The sequence below is a fragment of the Vombatus ursinus genome, unplaced genomic scaffold (assembly GCF_900497805.2).
Source record: "Vombatus ursinus unplaced genomic scaffold, bare-nosed wombat genome assembly UNPS02004691.1, whole genome shotgun sequence".
Lineage (NCBI taxonomy): Eukaryota > Metazoa > Chordata > Mammalia > Diprotodontia > Vombatidae > Vombatus > Vombatus ursinus.
The window spans coordinates 5,088,219-5,106,592 of NW_020944469.1; the positions used below are offsets into that span (position 1 = coordinate 5,088,219).

Below are 18,374 nucleotides of genomic sequence, written 5' to 3' on the forward strand. Positions count from 1 at the left end.
AAAATCATGTCCTGTCTAACCCTTGCCACTCAAATGCCTTCTTTCGATTCATATTTGTGGAAGTGAATAGATGATATTCCTACCTGGCTTTCCTTCTACAAAATGAGTCCTGTTTTAAGTGAAATCTTTTTTTTTGGTTTGTTTTTTGGGTGAGGCAATTGGGGTTAAGTGACTTGCCCAGGGTCACACAGCTAGTGAGTGTTGTGTGTCTGAGGCAGCATTTGAACTCAGGACCTCCTGACTCCAGGGCCGGTGCTCTATCCACTGCACCACCTAGCTGCCCTTTTAAGTGAAATCTTATTTCAGAGTTCATACTACTAGGCTAGCATGTCTGAATTTACAAGGAAACTTCTGGTAATCTAACCAGCAGAAAATACACATCTATCAGGTTATCTTCATGCCCTTTACAAAGCATCAACTGGACAAACCATAGCAGACAGAGAATCCCTCTTTGTCTAAAACTGATTGTGTACCTTAAAGTAGTGGGATTGTATGACATGGTCCTTCTGGATATGAAATAAAATTTTAGAAAATCACATTTTTTTCCTTTTTCTTTTTAAACAAAAAGAATGCCTATGGAAAAATGGCAAGTTTTAGGATCATTTCCATCTCCTTTCCCAATTTTACTTCCCCAAATTTTATTACTACAGAAATATATTTGAAAACAGATCTTTAAAAGTTCTGAAAATCCAACACCAAAACTATTCTTTTGAATTTTTGTTATCAACTTTGAAAAGGACGAGGACCTAACAGGACAAATAAAATGATGACAACGTGGGTAATAAGCTGGAAGATACGAACAGACTGTTGTCACGTGTCAGCACTTCCAGTAACAAAAAAAACGAGAGAAGAAAAAGCCAAACTGGGACAGGAAAAGCCACCAGATAAGACACCAGTATAACTATTTCTAAATGATGTATTCCACGTGGCATTAGATGCTCTTTAATGTCTTTCAAGTATTTCAAATAGACAGTTCAAAATAAGAGATACAAACTTTCACACATCACACCCAAGAAACAGATCTTGGTGCACTGGGTATATATCATTTATATAATGAAAAGAATATGTTTTCTTTTATTAAATATCAAACCTCCATACCTCCCAACCTAAATGGTATATTTCTGCACGCAGAAATAAATTTCCTGCTCTCAACTGAATAAAATTAACACACACAGCAAACAGTACTCCTAGCACACACAAGTAGTTCACAGATATTCACAAAGCAAAATTTGAATATCCTCCAGTTTACATTCATGAGTTCCTTCTGCCAGTAGTAATAGTAATTATGGCATCACCTGAAAATGTTTCATTTAGTTATTTTTCCAGTATTTAGAGAGTCCATCACTTAGAGAAAACAATACCTACTACAGAAGTGGTTCTGAATCATAAATTCAATGATCTCAGACCAGTTTGGCTTTTTGATGAAGTCTGATTTTAAAATGTGCTCAAATTTAGGTGTCGACCATTAATGTTATTTTTTATTTAAAATGCTATTCACCCTAATGAATTTAAACTATTACGTAATATTTTCTAAAGTTTACTGAAATGCACACTATATCACATGTGCTAAGTGCACAAGTACTACACTAAAATGTCAGTTAGATTACCATACATTTCAGGGGAGATTACCATGGCATACTGCACAAGGCAGTCAGAAAAACAGCAGTGTAATTCATGTGTAAAGGGGGCAGGTAATGACTGACTCTGACTGGTTAAGCTGAAAGAGTGACAGATAACCAAGTCAGTACCAACATTAGATTCATATTCTCAAAGGCTGAATCCTATTTAATATATTACACCATTGATGATAGACTCTGGGGGGGGGGGCATCTCTGGTTTTCCTAGAAAGCCCCCAATTAGATTTCAATTTTACAAAGCCTGATGGATACCCTTATATCTAGATGAAGTCGCTCACTGACTTGACTTCGCTGGATAACATGCAGATCTAAACTGCATGCCTTGTTTTAGTCGATTCTTGTGTCAAGGCCTTTGCACCAGGTATGCTGGGAGTTCTCACACTAGCACAAATGTAGTTTGTGCTGGCACCAAATTGCCAAATCCATACTTTGGCAGCTACAGCGAGTTAAACGGAGCCCACTGATTATGGAAAATGACAAGTTTCTATACTTGTTTAAAATGACACAAACCAAAAAGGTTTTCTAGCAGGGCTCAATGTTAAAAAAAAAATACTGATACTGCTTGGCATCACACTTCTTTATGTGCAACCTGGTCACTGGAAATGATCGCCCCCAAACCATTCTTTACGAAACCAGAGAAACCGTTAGTAACACATCCACAGCTGGAACAAACTTCTAAGAAGTCAGTTTGCAGGAATAAATCTTTAGGGTTTCAACATACCCTAGTGTTTAACTTAAACGCACAGACACTGCTGCGAAACAACATTGTATGAATTTTGTGGACCTGTGGTGGTTTTTACAAATTTTTTTCTAAAAAAAGGACTTATACAGAATTTTCAAGTAGTGTAGCAGAAAACTATATATATGCCTTTGATCACCGATTAGATAGAGAGAAGAGAGCCGTTCTTCAGATTTTCCCTTCTTCCGGTTTGGCAATCTTACAAGTCTGTGGATGTTAGCTTTTTCATGCTCCTCCGTTGAGCTAAACTCGAAGCAGCAACAGGCTCCAGGACTGGCTGAAAGGTCTTGTGATTCAGTGCAGAGTATGTAGCAGCCATTGCTCCCTGAAATAATAGAAAAATAGCACAATCTGAAAGACTGCTGAGAGAAAGAAGTAATTTCTGTATTAGATCTTCTGCGATATTTAATTGAGAAAAACAGCTGTCTTCCCACAGCTCCGGCCTGCTCTTTTCCTTCACTTTCTGCCATCATCCTCAGTGACTCTGACATACGCGTTGGTCACCCTTCTCATGCAAACTCCACAATTTTTTGACCAACATCCCTATTCCACTTTAGCTACCCACCAGCAACGGAGGAACTTTCAGTCTCATCACTTCTTTACCTCTGACATCTTGAGGTCTCCAAAATTTCCTCTCTAACCACATCTACTGATCTTGTTCTCCCATCTCCCCCATGCCTCTCCAGTCCGTCAACATTATCCTATTATCTGAATCACCCCTGTTCTGGCTTCCGTAGTTAAATAATGTCAATGACATGCTCCTTATCGCCTCACAATTCTGTCTTTGATACCTTGCTCTACTGCCATCCTCACCTTGCCAATCCAAAACTTTGTTCTTTCTCCTCTCATTCTCCTAAGTGGTGTTGTACAAAGTTCATAAACCTTGCTGGGGCTGTTACAAATTCATGCCAGTAACTTCCAATACCAAACACTTGTTTTATTCATATCATCTTCTCCACAGTAATTATTCCAAACCTGTCCCCAACTCTCCTTAAGAGCCCATTCATGTTCCTCTCACTTTGGAAATAACCTCACTGGCTACTCTGAGGAGACCAGCCTCCCTTAACTTCTCTCTGTCTCAAAATTTTTCTGTGTCTTTACTCACTTCCTCCTCTTTTGAACCTATCTCTGAGAAATGCTTCCTTTCTTGTCAAGGCTACTCCTCTTTCCACCTGAGCTCTGGATCACATTCCCTATTATTAACTTGTCAGGCCCTTTTATCTTTCATCACTCTAGCCTGAGAGAGAATCTCATCCATTCTCATGGCTTCAATGATCACTTCCATCTAATATGACTCCCCAAACTCTATCTTATGAACTGTCCTTTCTCCTAAGTCTTGAGTTTCCTTCTGCTTGCTGAACTTCATTGTCTGGATGTCTTGCTGGCCTTTCAAACTCAACGCGTCCAAAACTGAAATAATTCTTTTTTTTTTTATTTGATTTTCAAATTTGCCCTCCCTCCCTACCTCGTGCTAGAGAAGGCCACCATTTAATGATGATTTATAAATATATGTAAAACCATACTATGCATACTTCTACTTATCAATTCTATCTCTGGAAATGGATTGCATCTTCCTTCATAGGTCATTCACAGTTGTTCTTTGAACAATATTGCTGTTAATGTATACAATGTTCTCTTGGTTCTGCTCATTTCACTTTTCATTATTTCATGCAAGTCTTTCCATGTTTTTCTATAATCAACCAGCCTCATGATTTCTTACAGCACAGTAGGATTCTATCAAAATAATATACCACAACTTGTTTAGCCATTCCCCAATTGATGGGTAGCCTCTCAATTTTTGATTTTTTGCCACCACAAAGACAGCTGCTAGAAATATTTTAGAACATATGGGTTCTTTTCCTTTTGTTTTTTATCTTTTTGGGAAACAGATGTAATAGTGGTATTGCTGGGTCAAAGGGTATACACAGTTTTACAACTCTTTGAGCATAATTCCAGATTACTCTCTAAGACAGCTGGATGAATTCACAGTTCCATCAATACCATATTAGTGTCCCAATTTTTCTACATCCCCTCCTATCATTTTAGCCAATCTGATAGATGTGAGATGATATCTCAAAGTTGTTTTAACTTGCATTTCTCTAAACAATAATGACTTAGAGCATTTTTCGTGTGACTATATATGATTTTGATTTCTTCATTAAAAAACTATCTGTTACACTAATGCATTGTTGGTGGTGTTGTGAAGCATTGTTGGTGGTGTTGTGAACTGATCCAACCATTCTGGAGAGCAATTTGGAACTAGGCCCAAAGGACAATCAAACAAAAAAGGGGATGCCCTTTGATCCAGCGACTAGGTCTGTATCCCAAAGAAATCATAAAAAAGGGAAAATGATGACATGTACAAAAATATTTATAGTAGTTCTTTTTGTGGTAGAAAAGAACTGGAAATTGAGGGAATGCCCATCAACTGGGAAAAGGCTGAACAAGTTGTGGTATATGAATGCTATCCCACATCCAGAGAAAGAACTATGGAGTTTGAATGCAGATCAAAGCATACTATTTTCACTTTTTTTGTTTTTTTATTGCTTTTCCCTTTTGTTCTATAACATGACTAATGTGGAAATATGTTTATATGACTGCACATGTATAAACTATATCGAATTGCTTGCTGTCATGGGGAGGGGAGATGGGAGGGAAGGAGAAAAAAATATGAAACTCGAAATCTTATAAAAAACGAATGTTGAAAACTATCTTTACATTGGAAAAAATAAAATAATATTTAAAAATAAAAAAAGAAGAAAACCAAAAGAGACCCTGCCTGTTCACATCCTTTGACCATTTATCAAGTGGGGAATGACTCACACTCTTACAAATTTCACAAAATTCTCTGCATATTTGAGATATGAAACTTTTATCTGAGAAACTGTGTATAAAGAAATTGTTTTCCCCAATTTTCTGCTTTCCTTCTAATCTTGGCTATGTTGGTTTTATTTGTACAAAATCCTTTTAATTTAATGTAATCGAAATTATCCATTTTATATCTCACAATGCTATTTATCTCTTGTTTATTTGTAAATTCTTCTCCTATCCATAAGTCTTATAGGTAATGTGTTTCACGTTCTTCTAATTTTCTTATGATATCTCCCTTTACGTGTAGGACATGTATCCATTTTGACCATATATTGGCAAATGGTTAAGATAATGGTCTATACCCAGTTTCTGCCAGAAAGCTTTCCAGGTTGCCCAATAATTATTACCAACTAATATATTCTTATCCCAAAAGTTTAAATCTTTACCTCTGTCAAACACAAGGTTACTAAAATAATTTACTACTGTATATTGTATATTTATTCTGTTCCACTGATCCACCTTTGTATTTCTTAGCTAGTACCAGATAATTTTGATAATTACTGCTTTATAATATAGTTTAAGATCTGGTACTGCTAAACCTCCTTTAATTTTTTTTTATTAATTATTTTGATATTCTTGACCTTTTGTTTTTCCAAATGAATTTTGTTATTATTTTTTCTAGCTCAATACAATAATTTTTTGGTAATTTAACTGGGATGGCATTGAACAAATAGATTAGTTTAGGCAGAATTGTGATTTTTGTTTATTATATAGGCTCTACCCACCCATGAACAATGAATATTTCTCAAATTATTTAAATCTGATTTTTATTTGTATAAAAAATGTTTTATAATTATGTTCATGTAGTTCCTGGATTTGTCTTGGCAGGTACACTCCCAGGTATTTTATACTATTTTTAGTTATTTTAAATGGGGTATCTTAAGAGATAGTTCTATCTCTTCCTGCAGGGTTTTGTTGGTGATATACAGAAAGGCAGATGGTTCGTTTTATATCCTGCTACCTTGCTAAAATTATCGTTTCAACTAACTTTTTAGTTGAATCTCTAGGATTTTCCAAGTATATCATCATATCATCTGCAAAAAGACATAATTTTATTATCTCATTGTCCATTCGGATTCTTTCAATTTCTTTTTTTCTCTTATTGCTATTGTTTGCATTTTTAATAAAATATTGAATGATATTGGTGATAATGGGCATCTTTGTTTCACATCTGATTGGGATGACTTCTAGCTTGCAAATAATGCTTAGATGGTTTTAGGTAGATGCTTCTTATCATTTTAAGGAAAAATCCATTTATACATGTTTTCAAGTGTTTCTAATAGGAATGAGAGTTGTATCTTGTCAAAATCTTTTTTTTTAATCTATTGACATAATGATATGATTTTTGTTAAATGGTCAATTATGCTGATAGTTTTTCTAATGTTAAACCATCCCTGCATACCTGCCATAAATCTCACTTGATCACCATGTACAATCTTTGTGATATATTGTTGTAGTCTCCTAGTTAATATTTTATTTAGGATTTTTGCATCCATATTCATTAAAGAAATTGGTCTATAATTTTCTTTCTCTGGTTTTTCTCTCCCTGGTTTAAGTATTAGCACCATATTTGTTTCATAAAAAGAGTTTGGTAGGACTCCTTATTTGCCTATTATTCCAAATAATTTAATATTGGAATTAGTCAATCTTTAAATGTTTGGTAGAATTCACTTGCAAATCCATCTGGTCCTAATGCTTTTTTCTTAGGTAGCTCATTTATGAACTGTTCAATTCCTTTTTCTAAAATAGGTTTATTCAGATATTCTATTTTCTCTTCTGTTAACCTAGGCAGTTATATTTTTCTTAAGTATTCTTCCATTCCATTTAAATTGTTAAATTTATTGGCATATAATTACGCAAAATAACTCGTAATAATTGCTTTGTTTCCATCTTCATTAGTGGTCTAGTCACCCTTTTCATTTTTGATACTAGTAATCTGGTTTTCTTCTCTGCTTTTTTAATCACATTATCCAATGGTTTATCTATTTTATTTTTTTTAATAAAACCAACTTCTAGTTTTATTTATTAATTCAATGGTTTTCTTACATTCAATTTTATTAATCTCACTTTTAATTTTTAGGATTTCCAATTTGGTGTTTAATTGGAGATTTTTAATTTGTTCTTTTTCTGGTCTTTCTAATTGCATACCCAATTTATTGGTCTGCTAAAAATGGAAATAATTCAATTTAATTCAATAAACAATAGCCTACTATATGAAAAGTAAAGCATATCCTCCTTCTGACATCTATATTTCTGTTAATTTTCCCAAGTCACAGAGGACCCAAACTCCAGCCATCTTTGCTTCCTTCTTCTCCCTTACCCTAACATCTAATCATTTGACATGTCCTGTCAAATCTACTTCCACAATGTTTCTCAAATTAATTCCTCCCTTTCCATTTCCAGTTTTATGACTCTAGTTCAGGCCTTCATCTCATCTGGACCACTGCCATAGCTTCCTTTTTTCCCAAAGGGAAGAAATTATACTGAAATATAGTTATCAAAATTAAAAAAAAAACTCATTTTCCAGGTTAAGAACCTAAGCCCTATAGCTAGCTGGTGATGAACTCCTTCAAACTTAATTAGGCTGGTGCTTGGACTGTCTGTTGCCAAGCCTGTACTTGGAACTCTTGAATTGGAATCTGATCTTAGGATACACGAATAGAAATATAATTTCCAAAAGAATTCAATTCAATTCAAACACTTATTAAGCACCTACTATGTGCAGAGAATCAAAAGGTACTGGGAGAGAAACCATAGAACTGGAAGGATGGAAAGGATGATTAATCTAGTGAAAAGAAATCTGGGAACATAAGCATTGTTATCAAACGCTTGGAAGAGGAATTAGATATTTTCTTTGCTGCTACAGAGGAAAGAATTAGGAACAGTGTTATTAACAGGAAGGCTTATTTAAAACTCAGTGTAAACTGAATTTAAATTCAACTCTACTTCATGAACTCTGAAATTCTCTTTTCTGAACACAATCTATTGTCATCCCACCTCTTTCTCTGCCTTGCAAGCACAAATTCTATTCTTGTCCTCACCACGACCTCCAATCCCTCTCATTCTTAGTTCTTTCCCAGGTCATCACTCCTACACTCTTCCCTCTTCCTCATCTTGGCCTACTGGTGAACCAATTCAGCTCTACCCTGTCTTCTTCTCTTAAGTCATGTGCCCCCTTATCCTATTGCAGATCTTGCCTGCCAAAGCTTTAGCCTTAAATCATCACCACTGTCCTCCGCATTCATTCTTTTTCATGTGCGGTGGACAAAGCTGGAGAAAATCACAAACGACATCACGCTGAATCCAAACCTTTTCCTCCTCCCCCCAAAGTTCCATGGCTCCCCTCCCCCACCCTCTCAGTAGACAACCTTACCTCATATTCACCCATAAGCTTCCTCTTCTCCCTTCCTCATCTCATATCTCCCAGATGTTTTCTGCCATTATCTTCTCCTGCACCCTTGTCTTACAAGAAGACATGGCCCTTCTCCTTGCCAAGGAAAACCTTTCTACATGCACAGGTGATGTTATTCCATGCTATCTTCACCAGCAGATTGTCTTTTCTATTATTTCTACTCTCTCACTCATCTTTAATCTTTCCTGGTCTACTGGCTGCTTCCCTACTGCCTACAAACCTACCCAGGACTCCCTCATCCTCAAAAAACCCCTCACTTGACGCATCCATCCCTACTAATTATTATGCCATATCTTTCCTCCAATTCATAGTTAAATTCACTGACATCTTAAACTCCATAAGTCCAAAAACAAATTTATTATCTTCCCCTTTAAACTCTCACTCCATCCTTACTTTCTTATTACTTTCTTCTTTAGACTTAAAACCTGAGAATCATCTTTGACTCTTTACTCTCTCACCTCTGCTCCTCCCACTATCCAAACTGTTGCCAAGTCCTGTTGATTCACCCTTTGTAACATTGCTTGTATATGCCCCTTTCTCTCCTCTGACAGTGCCATCACCATTGTGCAGGCTCTCATCACCTCACACTGGAACTATTGCAATAGCCTTCTGGTTGGTGTTCTGCCTCAACCTTTTTCTCTTTCCAGTCCATCTTCCATTCAGCTGCCAAACTGATCTTCCCTAAGTACAAGTTTTTATCATTCCCCTACTCAATAAACTCCAAGGGCTCCCTATCACCTCCAGGATCAAATATAAAATCTTCTGTTTGGCATTCAAAGCATTTCATAACCTGGCTGCCTCCTACCTTCCCAGTCTTCTTACACCTTAATCCCCACATGTACTCTATGATCCAGTGATATGTGCCTCCTTGCTGCTCCTGGCCCGTGGTCCTCTATCTCCTGATTTTGAGCATGTTCACTGGCAGTCCCCCATGCCTGGAATTCTCTTCCTCTTCATCTCTGCTTCTTGGCTTCAAGTCCCAACTAAAATCTCATCTTCTCTAAGAAGCTTTTCCCGATTCTCCTGAATGCTAGTGTCTTCTCTCTGCTGGTTATCTTCAATTTATCCTGTGCATATCTTGTTTCTATATAGTTCTTTGTATGTTGTCTCCCTATTAGACTGTGAGCTCTTCAAGGGCAGGAAAGTCTTGCTTTCTTTGGATCCCTGGCACTTAGCACAGTGCCTGGCACACAGTAGGCACTTAACAAATGCTTGGTGATGGAGTATATAGAAACAATTCCTAATCATAGAGTTATCTAAAAATGTAATGTGACACTCAAGAAAGTATTAAGTTCCCCCCATCACTGGAAGTCTTCAAATAGAGGTTGATCAATTCCTAGGGATTTGTAGAAAAGATTCATTCACTGGGGAGGAGGAAGGGGACAGGGTAGAGTTGAACTCAGTGGCCTTTTGGTTCCTATCAAATTCTGAAATTCTAAGATTCCATGACCTTAGAGATAATATAAGCCTTTGATTTTATAAATGAGGCAACTGAAGTACAGAGAAATTAAATAATTTACCCAAGTCTGCACAAACACTAAGTAAGGTCATGGAACTAGAATGGAGGTCTTCTGATTCTCAGTCTACTATTGTTTCCATTACATCATCCTGAAAAAAGAGAGGATATAGGCAAACTTGATAACTTCATCAAACATTTGAAGGCCTATCATATGAGAAAGGGCTTAGATTTATTCTTGTGGCTCCACAGAACAAAACTATACCGAACATAGGGAGGTAGATTTTAGGTTAATATAAAGAAGAACTTCTCAATATTTAGGGTTGCCTATTAAGATGAATAAGTCTTTTCTTCACTTTTTAAGGAGAGGTGAGATGTTCAAGCTTTGTAGAGGGATTAAGATATCTAGTAGGAGTAGGATTAAATGACTCTTGAGTTTTTTTTTTCAATCCTTAAGATGGATTCTTTGATTAGATGAAGCCAAAAACTTTTAAAAATAATTTCCCCAGCATTTCAAGTAAAAGAAAGGGTAATTTAAAAAACATAATAATTTTAATTTTTGTAGCCACCTAAAGCCAACAATTTGTGATTAAGATTAATCAAGGGCAGCATTTATTTCCATTGGGTTTGCAGAGGATTGAGTCTATCTGTGTCTTATTACAGTCTGACCTTGATGAATCCATTTTAGTAACCCTAAGTGAAATTTCATATTTTTATGATAAGGCACCTAATGTTAGGGAGAATCAAAATTAAAAGTCTGTCACCTCTGCACATTTTATATGGTTCTTTAATTCCTTTTTATTCTTCTATTAACTCCTGTGTTTGTATATAAATTTTCTACTAAGCTCTCGTCTTTTCATCAAGAATGCTTGGAAGTCCTCTCATTGTCAAAGGTCCATTTCTTCCCCTGTAGAACTATAGACAGTTTTGCTGGATAAGTTGCTGTTGGTTTTGAGCCTAGATCTTTTGCCTTCTGAAATATCATATTGCAAGCTCTCTGCTCCTTTTTTTTTCTCTGCTCCTGTAAAGTGGTGGCTGCTAAATCTTGTGCAGGGTATAGGAACAGGTACCATCTGGTACTCAGTTGCTCCTCATCCAGTGGAGGATGAGTGGGCAGAAGGGAATCTCCAAATCCATAGGGATCCTACTTGTGGACACTCAAGTACTTGAATTCTCTCCTAGGGTTTTCTGTATTTTTTTCTTTGATCTATGAGCTCTAGATTTTGGCTATAATAATCTTTGGAGTTTTCATTTGGGGGTTTCTTTCAGAAGGTGATGTGGATTTTTTTTCAATTTCTACTTTTCCTTCTGGTTCGAAGAGTTCTGAGAAGTTTTCTTTTATGATTTCCTGAAATATGATGGCTGTGCTCTTTTGAAAGTCACGATTTTCATGTCTGTGCTCTTTTTTTTTATCATGGCTTTTAGTTGGCCTAATGATTCTTACAATCTTTCTCCTCCATGTATTTTCTAGGTTAGTTGTTTTTGGTCTGAGATATCTCGTATTTTTTCCCTTTTTTCAGTCTTTTGATTTTTAAAAAAATGTTTCTTGATGTCTCACAGAGTCATTAGCTCTTATATAGCCCATTCTAATTTTCAGAAAGTTATATATTATTGGGTAAGGTTTTGTATCTTTTGTTCTAAGATGTTAATTCTTTTTTTCATATCTTTCTTCCATAGCTTATTTCTTTTCCAGTTTTTTTCTTCTACCACTCTCATTTATTTTTTAAATCTTTTTTTTAGCTTTTTTAAAAAAATAAAAACCTCTTGCTTTAATTCTTCCAGGAATTCTTATTTGCTTTCGTGTCCAAGCTATATTTTTATTTGAGGCTTTGCATGTAGATGTTTTTGAGCCATTGTTTCTTTTGGGTTTGTGTTTTAATCTTCTCTATTGTCATAATAGTTCTTTACAGTAGGATTTGAGCTTATTATTATGGGGGGATTCTTTTTTTGGTTTGTTCATTGTTTCAGTCAACTTCTTGACTTTGGACTTTATGTTAGTTTTGGGCTCTGCACACCTGAAGGAAATGTCTGGCTTATATTCTGCAACTTTCACAACTCAGGTTGGAGGCCTGCAAGATTTTAGTGTTCCCAATGTGATGTGAAAGGGAAGAAGTCTGCTTACTGTCCTCCCAGCATGAGCTCTGCAAGTTCCTAACCCAAGTTTGGGTCTGTCAGCTTATCTTGGTTGGGAGTTTAAGCAGACTGCTGTTAGATTCAGCCGCTACTAGCCCACTGGGAGGCTCTGCAGGTTCACAGTGACTGAACTGCAGGCTACTCCCTTGGTCTGAGACTTTTGCTCTGATAAATCCATTGCAGGCTTCCATCTGGGCTGGAGGTTAAAACTGAGTCCCTGCTCTGCTCCTAGAATCAGAACCACACAGCTATGTTTGCTTCCAAACTTGTTCCTTGTACAGTACATAGCTAGGGCCCATCAGTGATCACTTCTCTCTACCATTCCTATTTGGAGGTCCCCTCTTTCTGACTCAGTCTGAACAGAAACTGGATAATGTGCAACCGAGCTATCAGATGGTACCCGTTCCTGTATCCTGTAGTATTTTAGGGATTCCCACATGTCAAAATCCTACTCATTATTCGAGCACAAATACCACCTTCTCCACGAAACCTTCCTTGATGCCCTCCAATTGAATGTGATTTCTCCATATTATGAAACTCTGCAAGACTGTTCCTATTTTAAAGCCCTGAACTATATAATACAATGCATTGATGTAACTAAAGAGAAGAATATGAGATTTGTTTTTGGGTCAATCTTGTTCAAAAGATTGCTTGAATTGTTATATTTTAATTAATAAGTCTAATTTGGCTGGGAATTTAAATCATAAGACTTACATGGGAGTCTACACTAGTGTGTGTTCTATTATGAACAAATAAATATTAGTTCCTTATTTGGTAATATCAACTTTTTTGTTCCTTCCCCACTGATATCTAGACTGAGCAGTATACCTCAAAAGGCATCATAAGACACAAAAACAAAGGGCCAAAATGGAAAGTGATATTTGAAAAAACAACAACAAACTAAAAATAAAGTTCAATTTTGGAACAAGTACGTAAGAGAATTGTAGGGAAGATTTTCTGTCCTTAGGCAGGTCACTCCACTATTTTTATACCATTAACACTGTAGATTTTCCCCATGACATCCTTTATTCTAATACTGTCTACAATGGAAGGAAATCTACAGCTATACTAGAAGGAATGAGCACTAGATGTCAGTTGTGTCTTTAGTGTTACCAGTTTTTGTTTCCTTTATTCTGTCCACTGCCACAAAAGATATATTTAAAAGAAAACAAAAGCATGATCTTTTAAGGTGTCCGGAGTGAGGAAGGGGAAGATAGGAAGCTTTTCTTTCATAATATGGAAAAGAAAAACTAAAGAATGTTAGGAAGTATCTAAGATTTACTGTTCAAAAATAATAGTCTGAAGTTAAAATAATTCCTCAAGGTGGCTTTGTATCTGTTAAAATAACCTTTTAAGATAATTACCTTACTGTGGTCAGTACAATGACTTGCTTGGATATTAAGGATAGGCATTAAATATTAACAGAGTTTTAAAATAATTATTTTACCTTTACTAGATGTGGTGCATCTTGCCTGTTGAGCTGATAATGGGGTAGCTGGTCCCTACAGGCTATCCATGAGTGTTTTAATACTTGTTCAGCAGTATACCGTTGATGTGGGTCTACGTGAAGCATATGGGATAGCAAATCCTAAATAAAAATGAAAAAACATTTAGTTGAACCAAACATGAAATAAACAAAAGATACTATTTCATATTTTTCTTAAATATAAACATTTGTAGCTTTATAATTTCTCTTTGGACATCAGCTCAGTAGAATAGCACATATATTGAAAATAGTCAAATGGTAAAAGAGACAATTTCCCAAAATATATCAATTTTGGCTACTCCAACTAACTAGGAAAAGCCACATGTGTGAAGCTGCAATATGGTAAGTGAAGGGGAGGGGAAAATAGTTTTCAGAAAATGGCTATAAAGCAACAACCACCTACCCTGAAATACGGTAAGCGATCAAGAAGAAAGTAACTATAGAACTATACTATTACTATGACTCCAAAAGTAAATGCCTAAAACATTTGGGGACAGGGGAGAAGAAGGCTTCCATGTGGCTAATTTAGTTTATAATTGGATTTTACTGTATGAAACACTTAAGAAAGCAATAAAAGCAACTATCTAAATCTAGTATTTACTCTTAATCACCGTTATAATGTTTGAACCGCTACAATGCTAAGTTCTTCTATTATAGCTACTGTGAATGCCCTTAACTTCAATATCTCACATTAATGTATAATATTGTTACATATTATTACATTATTATATTATACATGTTACCTCTATATTCTTTTATCTCTCATATGTATATTACACATATCACATCAATTATTACTACTGTAAATTTCAGTGTGACAGTAAAATGTATATGAATATGTAAACATGCTATGCACACACATACACACACACACACACACACACACATCTGGACCTGTGATTCCATAAGCTTGGAGAACTCCCAGTGTGGGGACTCCTTCAATTCATTATTAACTTATATGTGATTTACAAGATTTCACCCAGGTCTTCCTGACTCAAGGTCAGGCCTGTATCAACGCTAAGCTACATGGCCTCTCGTATTTATTACAGACACAGTAAAATACTATTTGGTTTTTGAAAATGAGATAATACTATTTTTAAAACCCCATAAACTTTTCTCAGACTCAAAATTAATGAACTTTCCAAGTTGTGGTATATTCTCTTTCTTCTCCCTACTGCTCTTCTCTTGGTGGTGGTAGTGTATCTGGTATCAATTTAGATTTAACAGAAAACTATGATAATAGCAAATTGTAAAAGGAAGAACAGGATAATTATGGAAAGATACTGAAACACTCAGGTAAAAGCAGCAATGTGAAAGAAAAATAAATAAAATGAAAACAGAATATGACATATAACAGAACTGAATGCTGAGTGTGACATATGATAGAGCCAAATGCAAACTATCAAAATTGATTTTCACTGAATCACTATCATTAGAAAAGTTCTCTCTGATCATGGAATACTTAAACTTTTAAATCAACCATATAGGTAATAAAAAAAAAAATCCCAGACCTCCAGTCTGCTGCTATTTATACTTGACCAATTGCTTTTTCCTCTATATTTAGGGGAGACGGAGGAAAAGGCAAAGGAAAATGGTTTGAGAGGGAACTCAAAAGGCAGTCAGGCTTTTGTAAAATTGAGACCATAGTGCTATGCCATGAATTCTACCCTTTCTGTGGGAAAATATCCAATAGGGCCAGTTAGCTAAGGAAAATATTTAGTCACAAAAAGTGAAGGGAGAAGATAAGGCAAAGGCTAGCAGTTTGGTTTTTAGCCTAGTCCTGAAGATGGGGTGCTAAAATTTTAGAATGTTAGAACTAAAAGAGAATTTAGGGAATATCTAATCTAATACTTTCATCTGACGAATGGGAAAACTGAGGTAGAGAAGGGGAGAAGCTTAATAAGGTGACATAGCTAGTTGGTAAAAAAAAAAAAAAATCAGGATGAGAACTCAAGTCTCAGCTCCTAATCCTGTGCTCTTTACACTATATCCCAATTTATGGAAATGGGAAATCTACTCTGGTTCACATTGGCCCTGGGTCACCCTGATCCGAAAGGACCCCAAGGTGACTAAGTCCAGTTTATATTATTTATTTTTTGTGAGGCAACTGGGATCAAGTGACTTACCCAGAGTCACACACAGCTAGGGAGTGTTATGTGCCTGAGGCCAGATTTGAACTCAGGTCCTCCTGACTACAGATCTGGTGCTCTACCCACTGTGCCACCTAGCTACTCCCCCCCCCCCCCCGACTAAGTCCAGTTCAAAGGTTGCTTTTAGGGCTCTGACTGTATGTACTTGGGTAGGATCACAAAATAAGGGCTAGAAGGGACCTCGGCACTCATTTAAACCATTCTACAGATAAGGAAACAGAGGCCTTCTGCCACTTTCTCCTTCTTCACCCATCTCACAAAATGGAGTGGCCTTACTCCTTACCAGGCTAACCCCTCTACTTGTTCAAACAATCCCATTCCATCCTGTATCCTCCAACAGATTGCCCCCGCTGTCATTCCCACTCTTATACTTGTTTTCGATCTCTCCCTAATGGCATCTTCCCTACCGCCTACAAATATGCTCATGTCTCTCCCATCCTGAAAAACCCATCACTTGATCCTTCACTCCTGCTATCTATTATCCTTTATCTCTTCTGCCTTTTATGACTAAACTCCTTGAAAAGGCTGTCTACAATAGATGCCTCCACTTTCTCTCCTCTCAGTCTCTTCTTAACCCCTTACAATCTGGCTTTTGACCTTATCATTCCACTAAAAATGCTCTCTCCACAATTACTAGTGATCTTTTAGTCGACAAATCCGATAGGCTTTTCTCAATAGTCATTTTCCTTATCTTCTCTGCAGCCTTTGACACTGTTGACCAGCTCTCCTTCTTTATACTCTCTTCTAAGTTCTTAGGACGCTATTTTCTCCTGGTTCTCCTCCTACCAATTTGACCACCTTCTCTGACTCTGCTGGATCTTCCTCCAGATCACACCCTCTAACAGGAGATATCTCTCAGGGTTCTGTCCTGGGTCCTCTTCTCTTCTCCCTCTAAACTATTTCATAGGTGATCCTCTCGATCAGCTCCCATGGATTTAATTATCATCTCTATGCTGATACTTCTCAAATTTACCTAGCCAGCCTCAATCTTTCTTCTGACCTCCAATCTCACATTTCCAACTGTCTTTCAGACATCTTGAACTGGATGTCTAATATGTATCTTAAACTCATTATATCCAAAAACAGAACTCATTATCTTTCCCCCTAAACCCTGCCCCCACCTCCTACCTTCCCTATTATTGTAGAGGTTAAAACCATTCTCCCAGTCCCTCAGGCTCACAATCTAGAGTCATCCTGGACTCCTAGCTATCTCTTATCCCACCATATCCAAGCTATTGCCAAGGTCTGTCAATGATATCTTTGCAACATCTCTTGAATATGGCCCCTTCTCTCCTCTGATACTGCTAAACCCTGGTGCAAGCCCTCATCACCACATGCAGACTGCAATTGCTACTGGTAGGTCTACCTACCTCCAGTCTCTCCCCACTCTAGTCCATCCTCCATTCATTCACTAAAGTGATTTTCCTAAAATGCAGGTCTGATCCTATCGCACATACCTCCACCCTACTCAATGAACTCCAGTGGCTCCTTATCACTTCCAGGATCAAATACAAAATTCTCTGGCATTCAAAGTCCTTTATAACCTAGCCCCCTCCTACCTTGCCAGTCTTCTTTCACCTTATTCCCCAATATGTACTCTTTGATCCGGTGACACTGGCCTCCTGGCTGTTTCATGAACAAGACATTTCATCTCTCAGCTCTGGGCTTTCTCTCTGGCTGTCCCTACTCCACTCTGAGTACTGACCTGCCTGGCTTTCTTTAAATCCCAACTAAAATTACTCCTATAGGAAGTCTTCCCCAGCCCCTCTCAATTCCCTCTACTATTTCCTACTTATCCTGTTTATATATAGGATTTATATATACTTTATATATATATATATATACACACACACACATACACACATATATATACATATATGTATATATGTGTGTGTATAGTTTATGTATAGGATATATATTTTGTATATCTTACATATAACTTGTTTTGTATATATTTGATTGCATGTCATCCCCCCCCCATATTAGATTGTGAGCTTGAGGGCAGGGATTGTTTTGTGCCTCTTTTTGTATCCACAGTGTTTAGCAGAGTGCCTGGTACACAGTAGGTGCTCAATAAATGTTTGTTGAATGATTGATTAAGTGACTTACACAAAGTCACATCGCTACTAATGCAGCATTTGAGCCCAAGTGTTCCTTACTCCAAGTATAATACTCTCTATCCATTATACCATGTTACATCAGGATAGATCTGGATGATTTCAACATATCTGTAACAGAAACAGATCCCTGCGCCTAACTAAGAGTTGGAGACTGAAACTTTTGTAGGTCAGAAGGAAAACAAAAAGTCCCAAATCTAATAGGAACCTGTCAGGAACAAACCAGTGTCTGAGGGTAGGGCAGTTGAGTGTGCAGTCAACTTGTAGAATTTTCCTTATTACCCTAAAAGTAGTCTCATGGTGCTAACCACTGGTATACATATTTTCTTTCAAATGTCTGTCAGTGTTTGACATAATACTCATTAAACTTGTT

The 18,374-nt window shown here is 36.7% G+C and overlaps 1 protein-coding gene across 2 annotated transcripts in view; it reads right to left on the reverse strand.

Annotated features, from left to right (window-relative positions):
* Nucleotides 1-213: 213 nt before the first annotated feature.
* RPS6KA6 (ribosomal protein S6 kinase A6) overlaps nucleotides 214-18,374 on the reverse strand; it is a 90,753-nt gene continuing 72,592 nt past the window's right edge. For both annotated transcript variants that reach the window (XM_027839888.1, XM_027839896.1), the window contains exons 20-21: nucleotides 13,696-13,836; nucleotides 214-2,701 (exon numbers count right to left, since the gene is read on the reverse strand). In XM_027839888.1, the coding sequence (XP_027695689.1) occupies nucleotides 2,576-2,701; nucleotides 13,696-13,836 (267 nt within the window). In that variant the 3' untranslated portion in view covers nucleotides 214-2,575. The remainder of the gene's footprint in view (nucleotides 2,702-13,695; nucleotides 13,837-18,374) is intronic.